The following is a 17060-nucleotide window of genomic DNA, read 5'->3' as shown; positions in this document are numbered from 1 at the left end:
TTTGATGAACTAGGGGAGAGATTGCTGCTTTATATGTATCCTGAAATGGGCCTGGAATTTTGATGTTTCACTGGGTACTTCAGATAGATTTAAATTATTTATATTATCTCCTTAGAAGGCATCCAGCCTTTTACTTACTTGATTCTTGCTGAGTAGCCGGTTTTGTATCTTGAAATAAATCCATGTAATTTCTCTTCTCTGCAGTTGAGTACACTGTGTATATATGTATGTGTGTATATATAGTTAATTCCTAATATGAGAAGAGAGCTTGAGCTTGAGCTGTAATAACAGGGAAGAAGGTAGAAATCCACCACTTTTGTTTTGATGTAAACATTTTATTTATACAGTAAATTAATAGCAGTTGATTGAAATGAAAAATTTAAATAGCATTGGAGGCCATATTATAACTAAGCACATTAAATATACCACAAGTATCTTTGTTTTATTTCTTGTTTGTTAAAGTACTGATCATTAAAGTAATGATAACTAGGCATTTGCAAAATAAATTAAACTTGTTTACTTTCCATAAAAGGGTTTTATCTGTGGTTGAGGTTTTAAGCTGACTCAAGGATTGAACTTCAGTGGGAGATCTGTGGCTATATCCCCTAGACATCTTGGAAAATCTCAATCTACACTGAAGGAAAACTCCAGTGTTTTCCTATGAAACACTGTATGTGCATGAGGTTATTCCACAAATGCTGACTTTTTCATGCTTTACAAGCAATTTGTAAGAGAAACTAAGACTTGGATAAACTTTTTGGTATTAAAATAAATGAGAAAAGTACTGGATTCTGGATGATAGTAGTAGACAGATTTGTGTGTGTAAATAAAACTCAGGCAAATGTAGTTAATTTTCTATATACTATTGCCAGTTGATTTCCAGGAATTCCAGGTAAAACTAGGCAACCTGTACTCCATCACCCTCCCTGAGAACTGGTTTCTGATGTCTGCCTTTCTATTTCTTTACTAATACAGTGTACTTGAGAATGCTAGGCTAAAGAAGCTGGAAAAGAGGCCATTAATTTAAGCATTTCTCAGGGCATTTATTCTTGTAAATTATCACTTTCAGAGTACAAAACTGTTTCAGGCAAAATAAATCTATAAAATCAAAGTTTCCTGTTTTCAAAACAGTATCTAGAAATGAGATTAGTATCATAAGTAAATTTGACCATTTTTCATCTGTGGTATTCATCCAACTATATAAAAAGTTTGGTAGTTTGTAGTAGCAAGCAAGTAGTTACAGTGTGTGCATAATACTACTAAGCATGTTACTAAAAAGGAGTCTCATTCTAATATTACTAGCCAATAGAGTGGAGTATAAACCTACTCATCTGTTCATTTGGGGGTTTTTTTAACCCTAATTTTTTCAGTTAATCCCTATCTCCATCATAAACATTGTAGCCTTCTGCCTTAATTAATTGGATTGTTTTAGAATCTTGAAAGAGTACAACATCTTTAATTTTACCAACTAGCTGCTGACTAAAAAGCCCTGAAGTGACTGTGTTTACTTTTCTGCCAAGTTCAAATCCACCAAAATAGCAAATGCCTCCATAGTTTAGAGCAATGTATTTTCTTTGTGGATCAATATCTTCAAAGAGAACCAGATATTCATCAAGGTACACTTTAACAGAAGTCTGCTTTTGAGCTATGGTGACAAAATGCCATCTCTTGCAACAAAGGGAATGTTTACTGTGAATTAAAGGGACAGAGATTTTCTCTCCAAGATTAACCACAACTTTTAAGGTCCCATTAGTAAGACCAACTGCAAGGAAATCATTGTCTTCATTTTCAGCTTTTCCCATCCATAAAATTAAGCCTTCACTCTGACTGGTAGTAAAATTTAGAGATACACTAGTAAATCTGAGGTCTCTCTGTCCATAATGAGGATCCATGTATTTGATGTATGAATTACCTGCAAATTTTGCAGTAGAAAATGAGATTTCATTGTCACAGTATCTACCCGACCATCCTAGTGTACATGCACAACTGTATGAAAATAAAATGGGATCAGGAATACACAGAGCCTGGTGCAGACAACCATTATGTGAACAGTAAACAGATTGTTCACACGTGTTCCCTGTCCAGGGTTGAGGACAAAAGCAAGAAAAGCCTGAGTTTTGAACTTGACATTTACCATTATTTTTGCACACTGTGTACCCGCAGACAGTTCCATCACAGTCACCTACATTGGAACCATCTTTAGGGTCTGCCTCGGTGAGTTTTAGTTCTCTGTGGTTTATAATAATTTCTCGTATACACCCACTGAAACCTATAGGTTCATTCTCTATTGCCATTGAATTGACAAGATTTAAGGATGACACTCCTCCGACATAGAAATCTGTGTTTATGTCGAGGGCAGTCATTCCAGCACTGGCTTTCCGGGTAATGTTGATGCCATCCAGTTCCAGGTAACCTTCATTACCTATTCTTCCTGCTTTAAGGAAATGCCATGTACTTCCATTTGTACATACGTTTTGAAGAGACTGTAAGATGACTATCTTGTCGCCAAGGCTGTAGCGTAGTTGTACAAATCCATTTACTAAGGATATACATAGAAAGTCACCTGTGGGAATAAATTAACTTGATGTCAGATAGATTTTACTTTGAGATGGTTTAGGTAGCAACTCATATAGTTAGTGCCTTACACTTCATTTTAATATCCTCTTTTCAGTTGCTTGTAACTTTACCAGACTCAAACTATTCAAGCTGAAGTTTTCCATGTTGGGTGTGTGCCTTAGTCAGCATTTTAAAAAAAATACATGTATTTCAGCTATTTCTGAGAATGAGATTAGGGAAAATGTATTTTTTTCCTGTGTTAAAGTCTTACAACTGCTTGAGAAGCTCTGTTGCCACACTCTGGAGCAGGAATTTGAAATTTGGCAAGGCGGAAGGGGGTTTGGAAAAAGATTGCCCTCTTATCCACAATACATGTTGTGCAGTCCCTGAAAAACTGTCCAAGTTAGAAGTCCCAGAAAAATTTGAATTTAAAAGTGTTCAGCAGAGGCTTGCTAGAATTTAGTAGCTAAATTCCCTGAAGATTCTGTCTTCACTGACTGAACTTGCCTTAGCCCTTCCTGTCTGCAACCAGGTTGTGCATGTACTATCCCCGGCACACCTGAACATGCCTCATCCAAGGGGTTCAAGTCCCTTACAGTTGCTTCTCCCTGGGATGCTGTGGCACCAGGCATAGGAACTGAGGAGGGAGACATGCTCCCCCATGTTTCTGCTACATCCAGGCAGCATGGAGGAGGAGGAAAAGAAACAGCCTGAGTTGAAAGCAGAGGGGTGAAGAACAGGTGTAGAGTAGGGTGAAGACATGGAAAACAGCAGTTGTGTTAGCAGCTGGAGCCAGGACTGGGAGGACAGAGGCAGAAGACAGGAGTGGGGCATAGTTGCTAAGGTAAGGAGCTGGAGATGGGGACGGGGGAATAGAAGTAGGAAGGGGAGAACATGGGCAGGAACTGAGGTGAGGGACAAGAGAAGAAACAGCAGCACTGCTTATTCTGTTTGTGGGATGAGGCAGGAAAATAGTATGTGGTCATGAAATTAAGGACTATCATGCATGCCATGAGGGCAGGGGACTGAACTCGATGACCTCTCGAGGTCCCTTCCAGTCCTAGAGTCTATGAGTCTATGCACACAATGGGGGGCAAATTAAGGCTGGAAAGGTAACCTTAACACTTGCATTTCCTAACATTTGAGTGCTTGACTTTGCAACTGAATTTTCTTTTAATGTAGTTTTTCTTGTCTGTAATAGATATAAATGACAGTGCTATCAAACAGGCGCTTTCCCCCTCCGTAATCTTATCAGTAAAACTGACATTAAAATGTAAGAAAACTAAATATGGTATTTTTTTATTGTGATTCATCGTGCTTAAAAGTGAAATCACCTGCCAGTGGTGAGTTCATTAGGATTAAATTAATGAATGACAAATTTCTCAGGGAAACTCAGTCTGACTCTTTGTTTATTTTGAGTAGATCACATGCATCCCAGAACTACTGTATTGACTTTAATAGAGTTACAATGGGGCTGAATTTGGTTTTATAAGTCTTCAGCAAATGAGGCAGAGTTTCACCATCTCAGTCATGGAACAGTTCATATAGCTGGGAGTGTGCAGGACATGTCATACAAGTGCAGTTTGAAAGAGAGGTGAATTACTTTACTTACCATGTGCAAGAATAGAATGATCTGTTTAAATCTAATGGTTCATTGTATGTTGATTGATACCGGTCTCACTAAATCTTTCCCATAAACACACGTCATTTTAAATCAAATGTGAGAGTATGGCTTTATAGTTCGATATTTTTTATTTACTGGACCTGTTACCTTGCATAACTTGTACTATGCAAATACCCTCTAATCTTTAGGTTGAAGTAAGTGGAATACACATTTTGAAAAGCCTTGCATGAAAATTGCACAATAATATAGGAAACAAAAGTACAAAACCAGGATGTGCATCCATTTTACATCTGCTGTTTCCACAGTAAGTCTGGCATAATATATTGCAGCTCAGCATGCATGACAATTCTGGCTGTCTGGGCTGCTCTCTGCAGTTCAGGGAGATGGATCCATGTTTTGCGCCGTATAGTTTGGCCATGCCCCTTCTGCTCTGGCTTGCTGCCAGATTATCTGCCTCCACTGCAGCAAACAGTGGTGGTTTATTTTGCCACCACCTTTACTCCTTTCTGTTTTTCTGTCTAGTGTTTTGGGCAGTGGGGACGAGTATTCTTCCTCCTCTACTGATCAGTTAACTCCTCAGGGGTTAACTGATCAGTAGAGCCTCCACTGCAGTATCTCCCTGCCAGCTCCTCTGCCCCTTAAAGGCCTAGCGGAGTGATCAGAAAAGCACCAAGTGGTTTTCTATATATAAGGCAGCTTTCCTAGGCTCAGCAGATGGTGAGTTGTATCCAGCCATCTGTCCATAACTCTTAAATCCCAGAACTACAAGTCGGACAGGAGGGTGTGGTACTTGACCTACTGAAGCAGCTGCCACACCAGCAGGGGAAAAATGGATCAGGCACGCCAGTGCAGAGCTGAGTAAGGCTCCAGAAGCAAGGAGGACCCTGAGCATTTGAGTTGATGGATAAGTCCCAGGGGATCCCTTCAAAACTGAGCCCTCCTTCCCCCAGTTTTAAAGTGGGTCCTGAACACACTGGGTAAAGAAACGGGGCTTCTAATCAACCTCCCTCCTTCCCAAGGTGACTAGGAGGGCGCTGATTATTGAGTTCTCTCCTCCCAGGGGGAATGGGACCCAGTGTGGAAGGATTCAGAGACAGACCTCTCAAGAGGACTACAGGCCTTAAAGAAGATAAGTCGTATAAAACTTCATGAAAGCTATGCTCCCAAAGCCTGCAAAAAGAGTTAAATAAAAAAAGGCTAAATATTGAAAGAAAAAGCAGAAAAACTCCAGGAGCTGAGTTCTCTTCCCTCATCCACTGAGGAGGGTGAGTTGTCTGGCTCTGAAACTTGAGAAAGTTCCTGAGAATGAGTCTCAGAGTAAATTTCTCCCCTCAAAATCCTCTCATCAGGCTGTAGTTACCCCTTTATTCCTCATTTGATGAAGTGATTAGGGATGAATGGAACAAGTCTGACAAGGGAAAGCACATTAACAAGAGTGTCCTCAGGCTTTGTGACATGCAAGAACCAAAGGGCTCTATTGCTGAGCTACCGAAGATGGATGCTGCTGCGGCATCCCTCACCAGGGTTATGGTTATGGTTATTCCCTCAGAAGGATACCCTGTGGGTAGAAAGATGCAGGCCACTCTCAAGAAAGGGCTCCAAAGCCGCCTCAGCCACTTTCCAAGCATCCCTGGCTGTTATCTGGATATGGGAATGATAGTGTTCCTTCAGATGAAAGTTCTCTGGGTTCCCTTCCATCTTTTTCATTTTACAGAAGTTCATGGGGGGATATTAGAGCCATTTGCAATCTCAGAAGGCTCAAGTGGATGAAGAAAATGAAGTTTTGGAAGGAGACCCTGGCATCTGAGATGTCTTCTCTGTCATGGGGGTACTTCAGTAGATTTAGCAGATGCATATCTCCTTATCCCTATCAGACTGTGCCGCCACAGACTTCTGAGGTTCACGTACAGCAGGAAACCTTATTAGTAACCTAACATTCCCATTTGGCCTGCCTCTGGCCCCCCAGGGTATTTACTAAAATGCTGGTGGTGATAATAGCCAGACTTGAGTAGCAGGGAGCTCACCTTCAGTCCTTCCTGCACAACATCCCGATCGGAGCTCCATCACAGTCAGCACTGCATAGGGCCATGTCTTGAACATTGAATCTCCTTCAGATTCATGGTTTCTTCATTAGCGGGAAGAAAAGTTCTCTGGTTCCATTCAGGAATTTATTTTCTTGCTCCTGAGCTGCCTTCAACTTCTGGTACTGCTGATATCATGATTAGAGATTACTCCATGGACACAGTGACACATCACAAATCTTCAAGCATTCACACTAAAGGTGTGGGACCACTTCTTGGAACACATGAAAGATCCAGTACTGGTTCTGACACAGAACTCCTTACAAGGGCAGTCAGCCCATGAATATAACTGCAAAGTCATGCTCATCTGCCTTCCAGATCCTTTAGTCCTTGCAGCTGACACCAGCTTGGAGGGCTGGAGAACTTGCTTGGAGACCCAAACAGCTCAGGACCTCTGGAGTGAGGATGAAAAGGCTCTCAGCCTAAGCTGCTGAGAGCAGTCAAGCCAGCTCTACAAAAGTGCCAGCCCATCCAAGGGGAAACCATGTCCTGGTTCAATATGCCAATATGACAGTGGTCACAAATTTAAACAACCAAGGGACAATAAGGAGTCCGGCATTGTGTGTGGAAGCAACGGAGATAATAAAGTGGGCAGAACAGTTCCTCCTCTTTCCCAGAGCAAGCCACATCATATGGAATCTGAATGAAAAGACAGGCTCAGCTGGTGCAGGGTCAACAACTCCATGTGGTGCCCAACTGTGGAGACTTTCAGTTTCATCTTTTAGTCTCCCTTCAACCAATCTGTTCGCAAATCATATAAATGCGAAGAGGCCAAAATACTTCACAAGGGAGGCATAGCACAGATCCATGGGAACAGATACCTTATCACCCAGTTGGCCTCAGGGCCTACTTTACATGATTCCACTCTTTGTTACTTGGGAAAGGTGGTCCAGAAAAAAGAACAGGCAACAGTAATACTGATAACTTCCCATTTGCCAAGGAGACCTTGATTCTCAAACTTGATAGATCTAGCACCGGAGCCGCCACTCCACCATCCATGGAGACCAGACAGCCTCTCACAAAGTCCTCTTCTTCATCCAGACCCCAAACAATTTTAACTAACAGCCTGACTATTGAGAAGGAGGCACTAAAAGGTCTCAGTCTGTCCTTCATAGTCATTAAGAGATTATTTTAATCTAGGAGAGTATCAACACTAAAAGGGTACTACTATGTGTGATCCAGATTCAACAAGTGGTACCAACAGCACAATGCAAATTCAGGAATGCCAACATAAGAACGGCCGTACCAGGTCAGACCAAAGGTCCATCTAGCACAGTATCTGTCTACCAACAGTGGCCAATGCCAGGTGCCCCAGAGGGAGTGAAGCTAACAGGCAATGATCAAGTGATCCCTCTCCTGCCATCCATCTCCATCCTCTGATGAATAGAGGCTAGGGACACCATTCTGTACCCTTCCTGGCTAATAGCCATTTATGGACTTAGCCACCATGAATTTATCCAGTTCCCTTTTAAACATTGTTACAGTCCCAGCCTTCACAACCATTCTGCACTTTCTCCAAAAAGGCACAGACAGAGGCCTTCAGCCCAGTACCATTGCGCATCAGTTGTCTGCTCTTAGTAGTGTGCTATTCATAGGATCCTAAGGCTCCTTGGAAGACAATCCACAGGTAGCATTCCTTGGGGCCGTCTGATTAACCAGACTGGCAGTCAGGCAACTCTTTCCAAAATGGAACCTACTGCTAGTTTTTAGGGCTCTGACAAGCCATCATTTTGAGCCTCTGACTTTTGTGTCAGACTTTTATTTATCCATTGACTTGTTTCTTAACTGTCACATGTGAATGCCAGAGCTGTGACAGCCTTATCTATTCAGGAACCTTAATTAATTGATTAGCCTTGTTAGAGTTGGTATGGCAACACCCATTTTTTCATGTTTTCTGTGTATATATAGATCTTCCTACTATATTTTCCACTGCGTGCATCTGATGAAGTGGGTTTTAGCCCACGAAAGCTTATACCCAAATACATTTGTTAGTTTCTAAGGTGCCACAAGTACTTCTGTTCTTTTTGCTGATACAGACTAACACAGCTATCACTCTGAAACCTGAGACTTGTGGGAGACACTGCTGCAGAAGGAAAATTTCTGCTAATAATCTATTATTTTTAATACTTCTATTTGAGAAGAGTCCCTTCCTCTCAAAAGAGTTAAAAAATGTGAGGACATTTAATTTTAGTTGCTTGGCACAAAAGTAGTAATTTTATAAAATAAATACATATGCTTGTATCTTGCAGCAGACTTTTTGATTCTGCTTTATTCAAGTGGCTGCTCGGGATTTATTTAGGGTAAAATCCTCCAGCCCTGCACTGAACCTGTTTTCAGACTTTACAGTCTTGTCAGAGAGAAGACACAGAAGCCCGTCTCCAAATGGCTGTGCAACCTCTCCTCTGTGACTACAGCAGCACCTCTGCAACTATGGTAACTACACCCCTTTTCACACTGGTGTTCAACAGCTAGATCTATGGTGTTATGCAGAAACAGGCCACAACCTCACCCAAGAGCCACCATCCATAATATTAGATCCTTATGGAGCACAGTTCAAGGAAGTTGGGGGACCCATCTCTTTCCCCACACTGTCTGCACTGATTCGATTGCCTTTTGGGCCTTGTATACCCAAGGAGTGAAGGTGGTGAGGAGTGGTATTTAGGCTTAAAATAATTTGTTGCACTGCAAAGTTATTATTGATTAGCGTGTAACATGGTTATCATTGCTGTAGTATAAGTGATGGAGCATTGAACGGCTTAAGATAATGTTCTCCCGCTGAATATATGTAATTCAAATTAACAAAAATAATTTTGTGAGTGTATAGAGGAGAGGATTGATGTCTCAGGAAGCAACTTAAGGGAGTGGGAATGATCACATTTCTAAAAATAAATCCTGATTGTAAATTAAAGCAGTTTCTTTAATACACTTTTTGCTGTGGCCATCATAGTAATTGCCCACAAGACTGATCTCAGCACCCAACATATGGGAGACAGGTGGGTTCTTCACCAGCTCAGAACATGATAGCACAGAGGGAAATATTAAGGGGGAAATGGAGAAAGGCTACTGGCTCAGCACTTCTGTGGATGCATCCAATATCCTGGAAATTAAAATGGAGAGAATAGCAGAACTGTGACCAGTGCAGCAGCTGTAAAGGGACATGAAGAGCTTGCCCTGAAGCCTTAAGATCCCAGATTGATGAGCAAATTGTGCCTTCAGCTTTCTGTAGTACAGCTGTATAAAGCCTGATTGCTTTGGCTTTATGTGGGATTTGTAAATGTCACCACACGCATAAGGGATTGAACACCGTAAATATATTTTGATTACAATTTGGGCAAGACTTGGGTACATCATATTTCAGGCTGACAAGTACAGTAGTGATACTTAAACTTAGATAATTTAGTGTCTACTGTTAGATAACTATTTGTAATACTCATGGTACCCTGTAGTAACTAAAGAATACACATTACCATATCTATTGATGTGCGGGAAAAGTGCTTAAGTACTGGAGATTTTCTGGCCTGTATTTACTGGCCTTCAAAATTTTTAATTGTATTATGAAAAGTACAGGTAGAAGTTGATTTATTTGTTATACAGTGTGAACACCTAACTGCTGCTACAATAACATAATCTTGAAAATTAGCTTTCCTAAATCTTTTAAAACTGCATAAGCTCTAGCAAAAATTCAGCTGTGACTGACAAATTAATTTTTTTTTTACTTTAAACAATAATATAATAATGGTGTGGGTGGTAGCTGGGATTGTCACATTGAACTACACTGAGCTAGAGGTAAGCCTATTCAGAAAGTTTGCAGGTCGCATATTTAGGTGAATATAAAAATTGTATTTGACCTGCCACTAGCTTTCATTTGGCCATTTGTTCCTTTACTGGGGTTCAAGTATTTGGGGAATGGTGTGAGGACTGAAAGAAAGTGAAGCAAAGAGTGCATTCCAAGAGCTACCCTAGTTCATGGGTCTTAAGCCTGCTAGGATTACTTCTAAGAGTGTCTGCACTGCAAGCTGGGGTGTGATTCCCAGCGCAAAGAGACATACTTGCACGAGCAGGGGGCCAGGCTAGCTGTTCCCAGGATGTTACTACGGTCTCAATGGCCGTGTAGTTGAGGTGGCTAGCTTGTTTCTCATCCAGAGCTTCATTCCACTTCCACAGCTGCATTCTGTTTTTAGCTTGTTAACTTGAGAGCTAGCACAAGTATGACTATGTAAGGTGGGAATCACATCGCCCAACTCAAAGCGTACATACCCTAAGGCTGCAAAGGTAGGACTATCTCCACATGCCTACTCAATCTTTGCCCTCTGCTGACTACTACTCTGGTTATTGTAACATACATACAGAGAAAATCAGATTAGGATAACAAAACTTTATTTCATGTTATCATGAGGCAATGACATTTATCCCTCCTGCCTTAGACTGGATTCAAACCAGTGGCCTACAAGAGACAAACTGTAAACTGGTATTTTTAACTATTGAATGAAGAGCCCACCTAGAACAAAGTTAAATTTTAGAGTAGACTGTTGTGAAAATATAAATCAATCAGGGTGGGCAGTGGGCACTTATGGAAGGACTATCTATGGTTTCAGTGCACCCTAGACAAGCATATAGTGTGTTCTGTGTGTATACAAAAGCACACAGAGTTAATGCTCAGTTTCTAAAAATCCTTAAAGTAAAGTAAGAATATCCCACAGCTTGATTGTGAATAGCCCCCTGCCACATGGAGCTGTTCTCTCAGAGGGATTTGTGCAGGGGCGAGAAGGCTGGACCAATGGTGCAGTAAGGAAGGATGATATCTTCCTATCAGCTTTGCAATCTTCCCCTAGCATGACAGTTCAGCTCCTCACGCTGTATTAAATATCTACTGCCAGGCATGGTGGAATGGGGAGGGGCAATGGGAGCTAGCATGCCTACATTGGAAATATTGTGTAGGTTGATCTATATTCTTGCCCTCTTAGTTGTTCCACTATACATAGTGGGACCCAATGTTACCTATAAACTGTATGTAGAGACAGAAGCAAGAGCGTTATCCAGAGGGGCTGAAGTGGCTGTCACAGGGCTGGGATTTGGTCTACAGAGGAAGCAGGAACTAGGGTGATTGGAGTAAGAGGGGGACCAACTACCCTTGCAGCTGGTGAGAGAGAAACAAACAGCCAGGCCCCCACCTTCCAGTTTGGAGCTGGCACTTCCTACTCTCCTCCAACTTGGTCCCAGTAACAGCCTCTGCAGACCACCCACCCTGCTATTCCTTAGTTCCTCCATTAAAACTGAGCTTCCACCATCTCTGGCTGCAGCCCACCATCTCTTGCAGTTCTGCATCTGAGCTGTCCCCTTCTCTCTGCTATTTCTGGAAGCAGTTCACCATTGCAGCTTGGAGTCAATACTTGACCATGCCCTCTCATGGAGCCTGCCAGAAAATCTGGCTTTGCAGCACCAGTCAGTGGCAGTTTGCTTTGATTCCAACTGCTTTCTGGCCAACTTTGATTTTTTAAAAGCCTTTCAGGCAGCAGCAAGTACTTCAAGCTCTACCCTCCTTTTCCCGTAAGTTGGCAGCATGTTGGTTTCAATGACCTGGATCTGCTGCTGCAATGCCTCCCGTGGGGGACTCTTCTGTTCCCTCTCAGGTATAGCACAGCAGACCTGCAAATGCTAGACTAAATCACAGTAGTGCTCTACATATGAGGCAGCTTTTGCAGGCTCAGAAAAGGGTCATTTATCCGCTGGCTTGAGGCCTGGGGTTCAAGGTCAGACCAGCATCTGAGGGCATCCCTTCTCTCATGTAGTCACCACACCTCCACTGCAGAAAGGTGTGAGCTGATAACCTCATGGAGAGGGTCTGGGGGGATGCTCTTCAACCAAATCCCTAGGGGGCGAATTCTGCAGCAACCCACATCTGCAAGAAAAAGCCTCGTAAATCCCCTTTGCTTCCCACCACACTTACATAGTTTTTTAGCACCCTCAGGAAAGAAACAGGGCTCCTAAACGCCCCTTCTTCCCAAGATGAGTTAGGGATTCTTATGAAAAGACACCCACACAAAATGTAGACATTAGATCCAGAGGAGGTTGCAGAGAAAGAGAGAGCCAAAGAGATTAAGGTTTTTGGTATAAAGGCCAAAAGAGACCCTGCTCTGGCCACAGCTATATTTGAACTTTGTGAAAAAGAGCCCACAAATCTTGGAAACACACAAAGGGAAAGAAAATATTAAAAGGCTGAGCAATACTTGTCCATGTGCTCATTTTTTACCTTCTTTAGTGAGGGAGGACAGCTTTCTGATTTGGGCTCAGAATATGGCAAACGGGAAAAAAACAGGAAAGAATTCTCCCTACCCCACCCCATTTCCACCCAGCTCCCCTCAAAATTTGTTTCTGGGTGCAGGAAAATAGCATCCACTGTTTAGATCCAGCCTGACAATGAGGTTTTAGATGAGAAGGCAAAGGGCAAAATCTCATCAGCTAAATCTCAGCCTAAACCAGCAATACTCCTTCACTCTTCCTTTGAATCAGAGATTAAAGGAAATGCCTTATAAGTAGCCATCCAATCAAATTTTAAAAGATGCAAGCACCAAAATAAATAAATAAATAAATACACCACCCTAAAATTACAGAGATACCAAAGGTAGATTCTGTGATGGCATCACTAGCAAAAGATATATTTGCTTCAGGAAGGGATTTTTTCCCCCTTTACAAGGACACAACAGACAGGAAGGTGGAAGACTCAGGAGGGATTTTAAGTCGTCTTCAGCAATTTTCAGTTGTCTGGGACAGTACCTCCTTTGCCAGAACCATGATGTCCTGGCTGGCTAACATAAAGGACCTAGACAACAGAGCCCATCTTGATTACAGGTCCATCCTTAGGAAAATATCCCTGGCAAAGATGATTGTTGCAGAGACCTCAATGGACAAGACGAGCTACTCAGATAGGGCCATGGCAACCATCTGAACAGCCAGGTGCCACATTTGGCCTAGGGTGACCAGATGTCCCAATTTTATAGGGACAGTCCTGACATTTGGGGCTTTTTAAAATATGGGATCCTATTACCCCGCATCCCAATTTTTCACACTTGTTGTCTAGTCACCCTAATTTGGCCACATACCCCTGGCCTGAAGACACCCACACCAAACAAATCCTGAGCACTTCTAAATTCATGAGTTCTGTCTTTAGAGAAAAATAAATAGACAACACATCCAAACTGAAGTATTCCCTTCCATCTCCACCCAGTGCTTCAAAAAAGGACTATAGGGATAACAGCAGATAGCAACATTTCTTTCATCCATCCTTGTTGTAGAAGTCCCAAAGGAAGGACAGCATACATGTCATAAGAAAACCCTAAGACTGTAGCAGCAACATCACAGGTGGCAGCAATGCCTCTAGGAGCTCAGTATGACAACAAAAACCTGTGTCTCCAGCCCAGTCTGAAGCTCAGAAGCAGACTAGTAACAACCCCTGTATAACTGTGCCAGTGAAGACAGCCTATGTGTCACTAGCACCTCTAAATTAGTTATGAAGTCAGAGGTGATTTCTTTTCAAGAACAGTCCATTGTAGTGAGAGAGGAGAATAGAAAAGAGAAGCTTTTCAATTTTTCCCCATTAGACAAGGAATTTTCTAAAATTCCTTGTGCTTTGTGCAACCAATTCATTTATTAAATCTTACATAACTAGGTAAAAAGAACAGGCATTATATAAAGTGCTTTGTAAACTAATCTGCAGAAGAAAGCCCTTTCACATCTGTTGGCTGCTAAGAATACTTCTGAGTCTTTCATTAGTCTAATTCTGTCTGGAGTTGACGGGATTATCTGAAGGCATATGTAAAGAGCTTGGAAGATTAGCTTTTTCGAAACCCTTCAAAACTTCAGAGCAATGAGAATGAGGAGTATGAAAGCTGTAAAGCAATTAAATTACTCCATAGACAGCAACTTTTTTTAAGGGGAAGGGGAAGTATTTTTTGGGAAAAACATTTGAAATGAAATTTGTATGGCTCAGGATGATGGTTTTAAGAAATGTTCTCTCCTGAACAGACTAAATATTCTCACTAATAGCAATGGAAATAGAGCATATTCATGCTAACCAGTTGCAGCCTAACTTAAAAAGGCTGTAGAATCTCTTAGTGGACTCTTTTATCCCTCCAAAGGGGTGGCTACTTTCTGTCCGTATTAGCTACTATCACGGCCTTTGACTTTTTTTATTTCTTTTGAGCTAGATAAATTGTGGGGTTTTTTTCTTTTTCTCTATTTTTCTGAGATATCTTTTGACACGTGGAATTGTTTAGTTTGAATGGGAGGAAATTATTCATGTAGAATCCCAGACTGTTTGTTTTTTTTAATTATAAACCTACAAAAGATGCCTAGTAGAAAATAGGATTCTTAGCAAAAAATATATTTGTATTACACATTGTATCATCTATTTTCTTTGAAAATGCAGTTCTATATTGGGGTTATAATTTGAACAGGTGGTGCTGTTATTGTCTGATGCCCATATCAATCTCACCTGGCAGTAGCCCATTCAGACATCTGTATAGGGGATGAGAAGGTGGTAATATTTGTGCATGTGGCTGGGCATGTTTATTGAAAATTCTAAAATCCTTTAGGCTTTGAACAAAGGAATCTAAAAATATGACAAACTGTTTATTTATTTTCCAGTACATAAATCCCTATTTCTGCATAACTTAGTGTTTGACATCCAGTTGGGAAGTTTTTCACCAGTGTTTTAATGTTAATAATAGCTTATGCAATGATATGAAATGTTTCTGTCTAAAATCTTGAAAGACACTAGAGGAAGGTACTATAAAGTTAAGATATATAAATAAAGTAATTTTCCATATACAGTTAAAAGACTAGATTTGAAAATTTATATACATGGCTTGGCAAATAAGATTTTATGCCATACTGTTTTAATAACGTGATTGTAACTTACCAAGGTTTTAAAATATTTTATATATAGTAAGACAGTTGTACTTGTCTACCTCTAATTGTATCATTCTGCCTGTCTAGCAAGTACAGGACTCAGATGTTTTACTGAGGTAAATATTTTTCTAGCAACAGCAAACTTGTCAGCATTGATCCATCTTTAGGTATAATAAATACGTAAACTCTCCATGAACTTCACGAGCTCTCTGTATTCCATTTACTTTCTCTGAGCTTCAGTTCAGCTAACTTCTGCATTTCCTTATTTTTGGTGTCTTAAAAATATGGGATGTGACAGACCCAGACCAGTAGGGTACAGGAGTCTGGTAGAGGGCAAATATACTGGTCACTGGATGAGTAGTTTTCTGTTCCCTGAGTGACCAGAACAGGGGCTGCACTAGAGTAATCAGGAACCTGTTAGAACCAATTAAGGCAGACAGGCTGATTAGAACACCTGCAGCCAATCAAGGCAGGCTAATCAGGGCACCTGAGTTTAAAAAGGAGCTCACTCCAGTCAGGTGAGGGGGAGCCAGAGGAGAAGAAGTGTGTGTGAGGACCTGGGAGCAAGAGGCACAAGGAGCTGAGAGTGAGAGGGTGTACTGCTGGAGGACTAAGGAGTACAAGCGTTATCAGACACCAGGAGGAAGATCCTGTGGTGAGAATAAAGAAGGTGTTTGGAGGAGGCCATGGAGAAGTAGCCCAGGCTGGGTTAGCTGTCATGCAGCTGTTACAGGAGGTATTATAGATAGCTGCAATCCACAGGGCCCTGGGCTGGAACCCGGAGTAGAGGGCGGGCCCGGGTTCCCCCCAAACCTCTCAACTCCTGATCAGACACAGGAGGAGTAGATCCAGACTGTGGGGAAGATCACTGAGGTGAGCAAATCTGCCAATAAGCGCAGGACCCACCAAGATAGAGGAGGAACTTTGTCACAGGGCCAAATCTTCAGTTGATGTAAATTGGCATAACTTCATTTTTGCCTATGGAGCTATGCAAGAGTACAGCAGCTGAGGGCTGGCTCCAATGTCTATATTTGAATCCTTCAATGTATATTTGTTGGTCCATCTCCATTAAGACAAAAAAAAGTACATGCTTGCTTTGGATCCACCCAAAACTTGTTACATTATGCCACTTTTTAATAGCCTTGTTGAAAAGTTCAAAAGCCACTGGCACTCAGATGGACATTGAACACTAATATGAAGACTGAACATTTGTACTGTTTACATTTATGTTTTTTGTTTCTTTTTAAAGAAAGCACCCTCCTGTATGATACAGACCTAGTGCTTGTGGACAGAGCCCTGAATGTCTTTACCTGATCGAGGGCTAAGGTGCTGGGCAGTATAAAAAAGGATACCATCTGCAGAAAGAGGCTGAAATTGTAGTTGGATGTGAGTCTTGTGTCGAATATGAAAGGAAGCAAATGACATCCACGATGATTCATTACTTCTGAAAGATGCATCGCTTATGGATAAGGCTGGAAAATACAAGAAGGAAAAATATCTTTTATAAAAAGGTTGGGTTTTATTTAGTGGAGGGGAATCTGTCATGGTAGAACTGATTCTCTCTAGCCTTTACATTGTTCATAAGTGCAATATTTTCACTTAGTCTCCTTCCACAAGACTAAACATAACCTTAGCAGAGATTTGAAATCAATAGCAAGAAGATCCCATGCCATTTTATGTTTTGGTACATTATTTTCATTAAGATGTCCAAGTCCATGGCCTTCGTGGTGATATTAATACATAATGGGAACTCTGTAGACTTCAGTGAAATTTAGGTATAATTTTAAAAATCTTTTAAAAGTTAAGTATTAAACTGTTTTTTCCAGGAATATAAACAAATAATGCCTTCTTCCATATGCAGAAGCAAATTTTAATATAGGAATTTTTCTGAC

General features: G+C 41.3%; 1 protein-coding gene across 1 annotated transcript; it reads right to left on the bottom strand.

The window, feature by feature from the left end:
* Positions 1–1370: 1370 nt before the first annotated feature.
* On the bottom strand, positions 1371–16845 carry EYS (eyes shut homolog). The gene is made up of 2 exons (XM_050951632.1): positions 16479–16845; positions 1371–2563 (listed from the first exon to the last, which is right to left on the bottom strand). Exons 1-2 carry the CDS (start codon positions 16711–16713, stop codon positions 1371–1373), a joined length of 1428 nt encoding a protein of 475 aa, XP_050807589.1. The 5' UTR covers positions 16714–16845.
* Between the last annotated feature and the right edge of the window lie 215 nt (positions 16846–17060).

This window comes from Gopherus flavomarginatus, chromosome 4 (assembly GCF_025201925.1).
Source record: "Gopherus flavomarginatus isolate rGopFla2 chromosome 4, rGopFla2.mat.asm, whole genome shotgun sequence".
NCBI lineage: Eukaryota > Metazoa > Chordata > Testudines > Testudinidae > Gopherus > Gopherus flavomarginatus.
Note: the sequence above shows the minus strand (reverse complement) of the source record. Positions and strands in the feature narration are given on the sequence as shown.

What these genes read in the sequence shown, in the direction of transcription:
- EYS (XM_050951632.1), bottom strand. Translation starts at nt 16,713, where the DNA reads ATGACAGATTCCCCTCCACTAAATAAAACCCAACCTTTTTATAAAAGA. An exon ending in GCACCTTAGCCCTCGATCAG is followed by an intron (nt 2,564 to 16,478) that starts GTAAAGACATTC and finishes TTATTCCCACAG; the next exon opens with GTGACTTTCTATGTATATCC.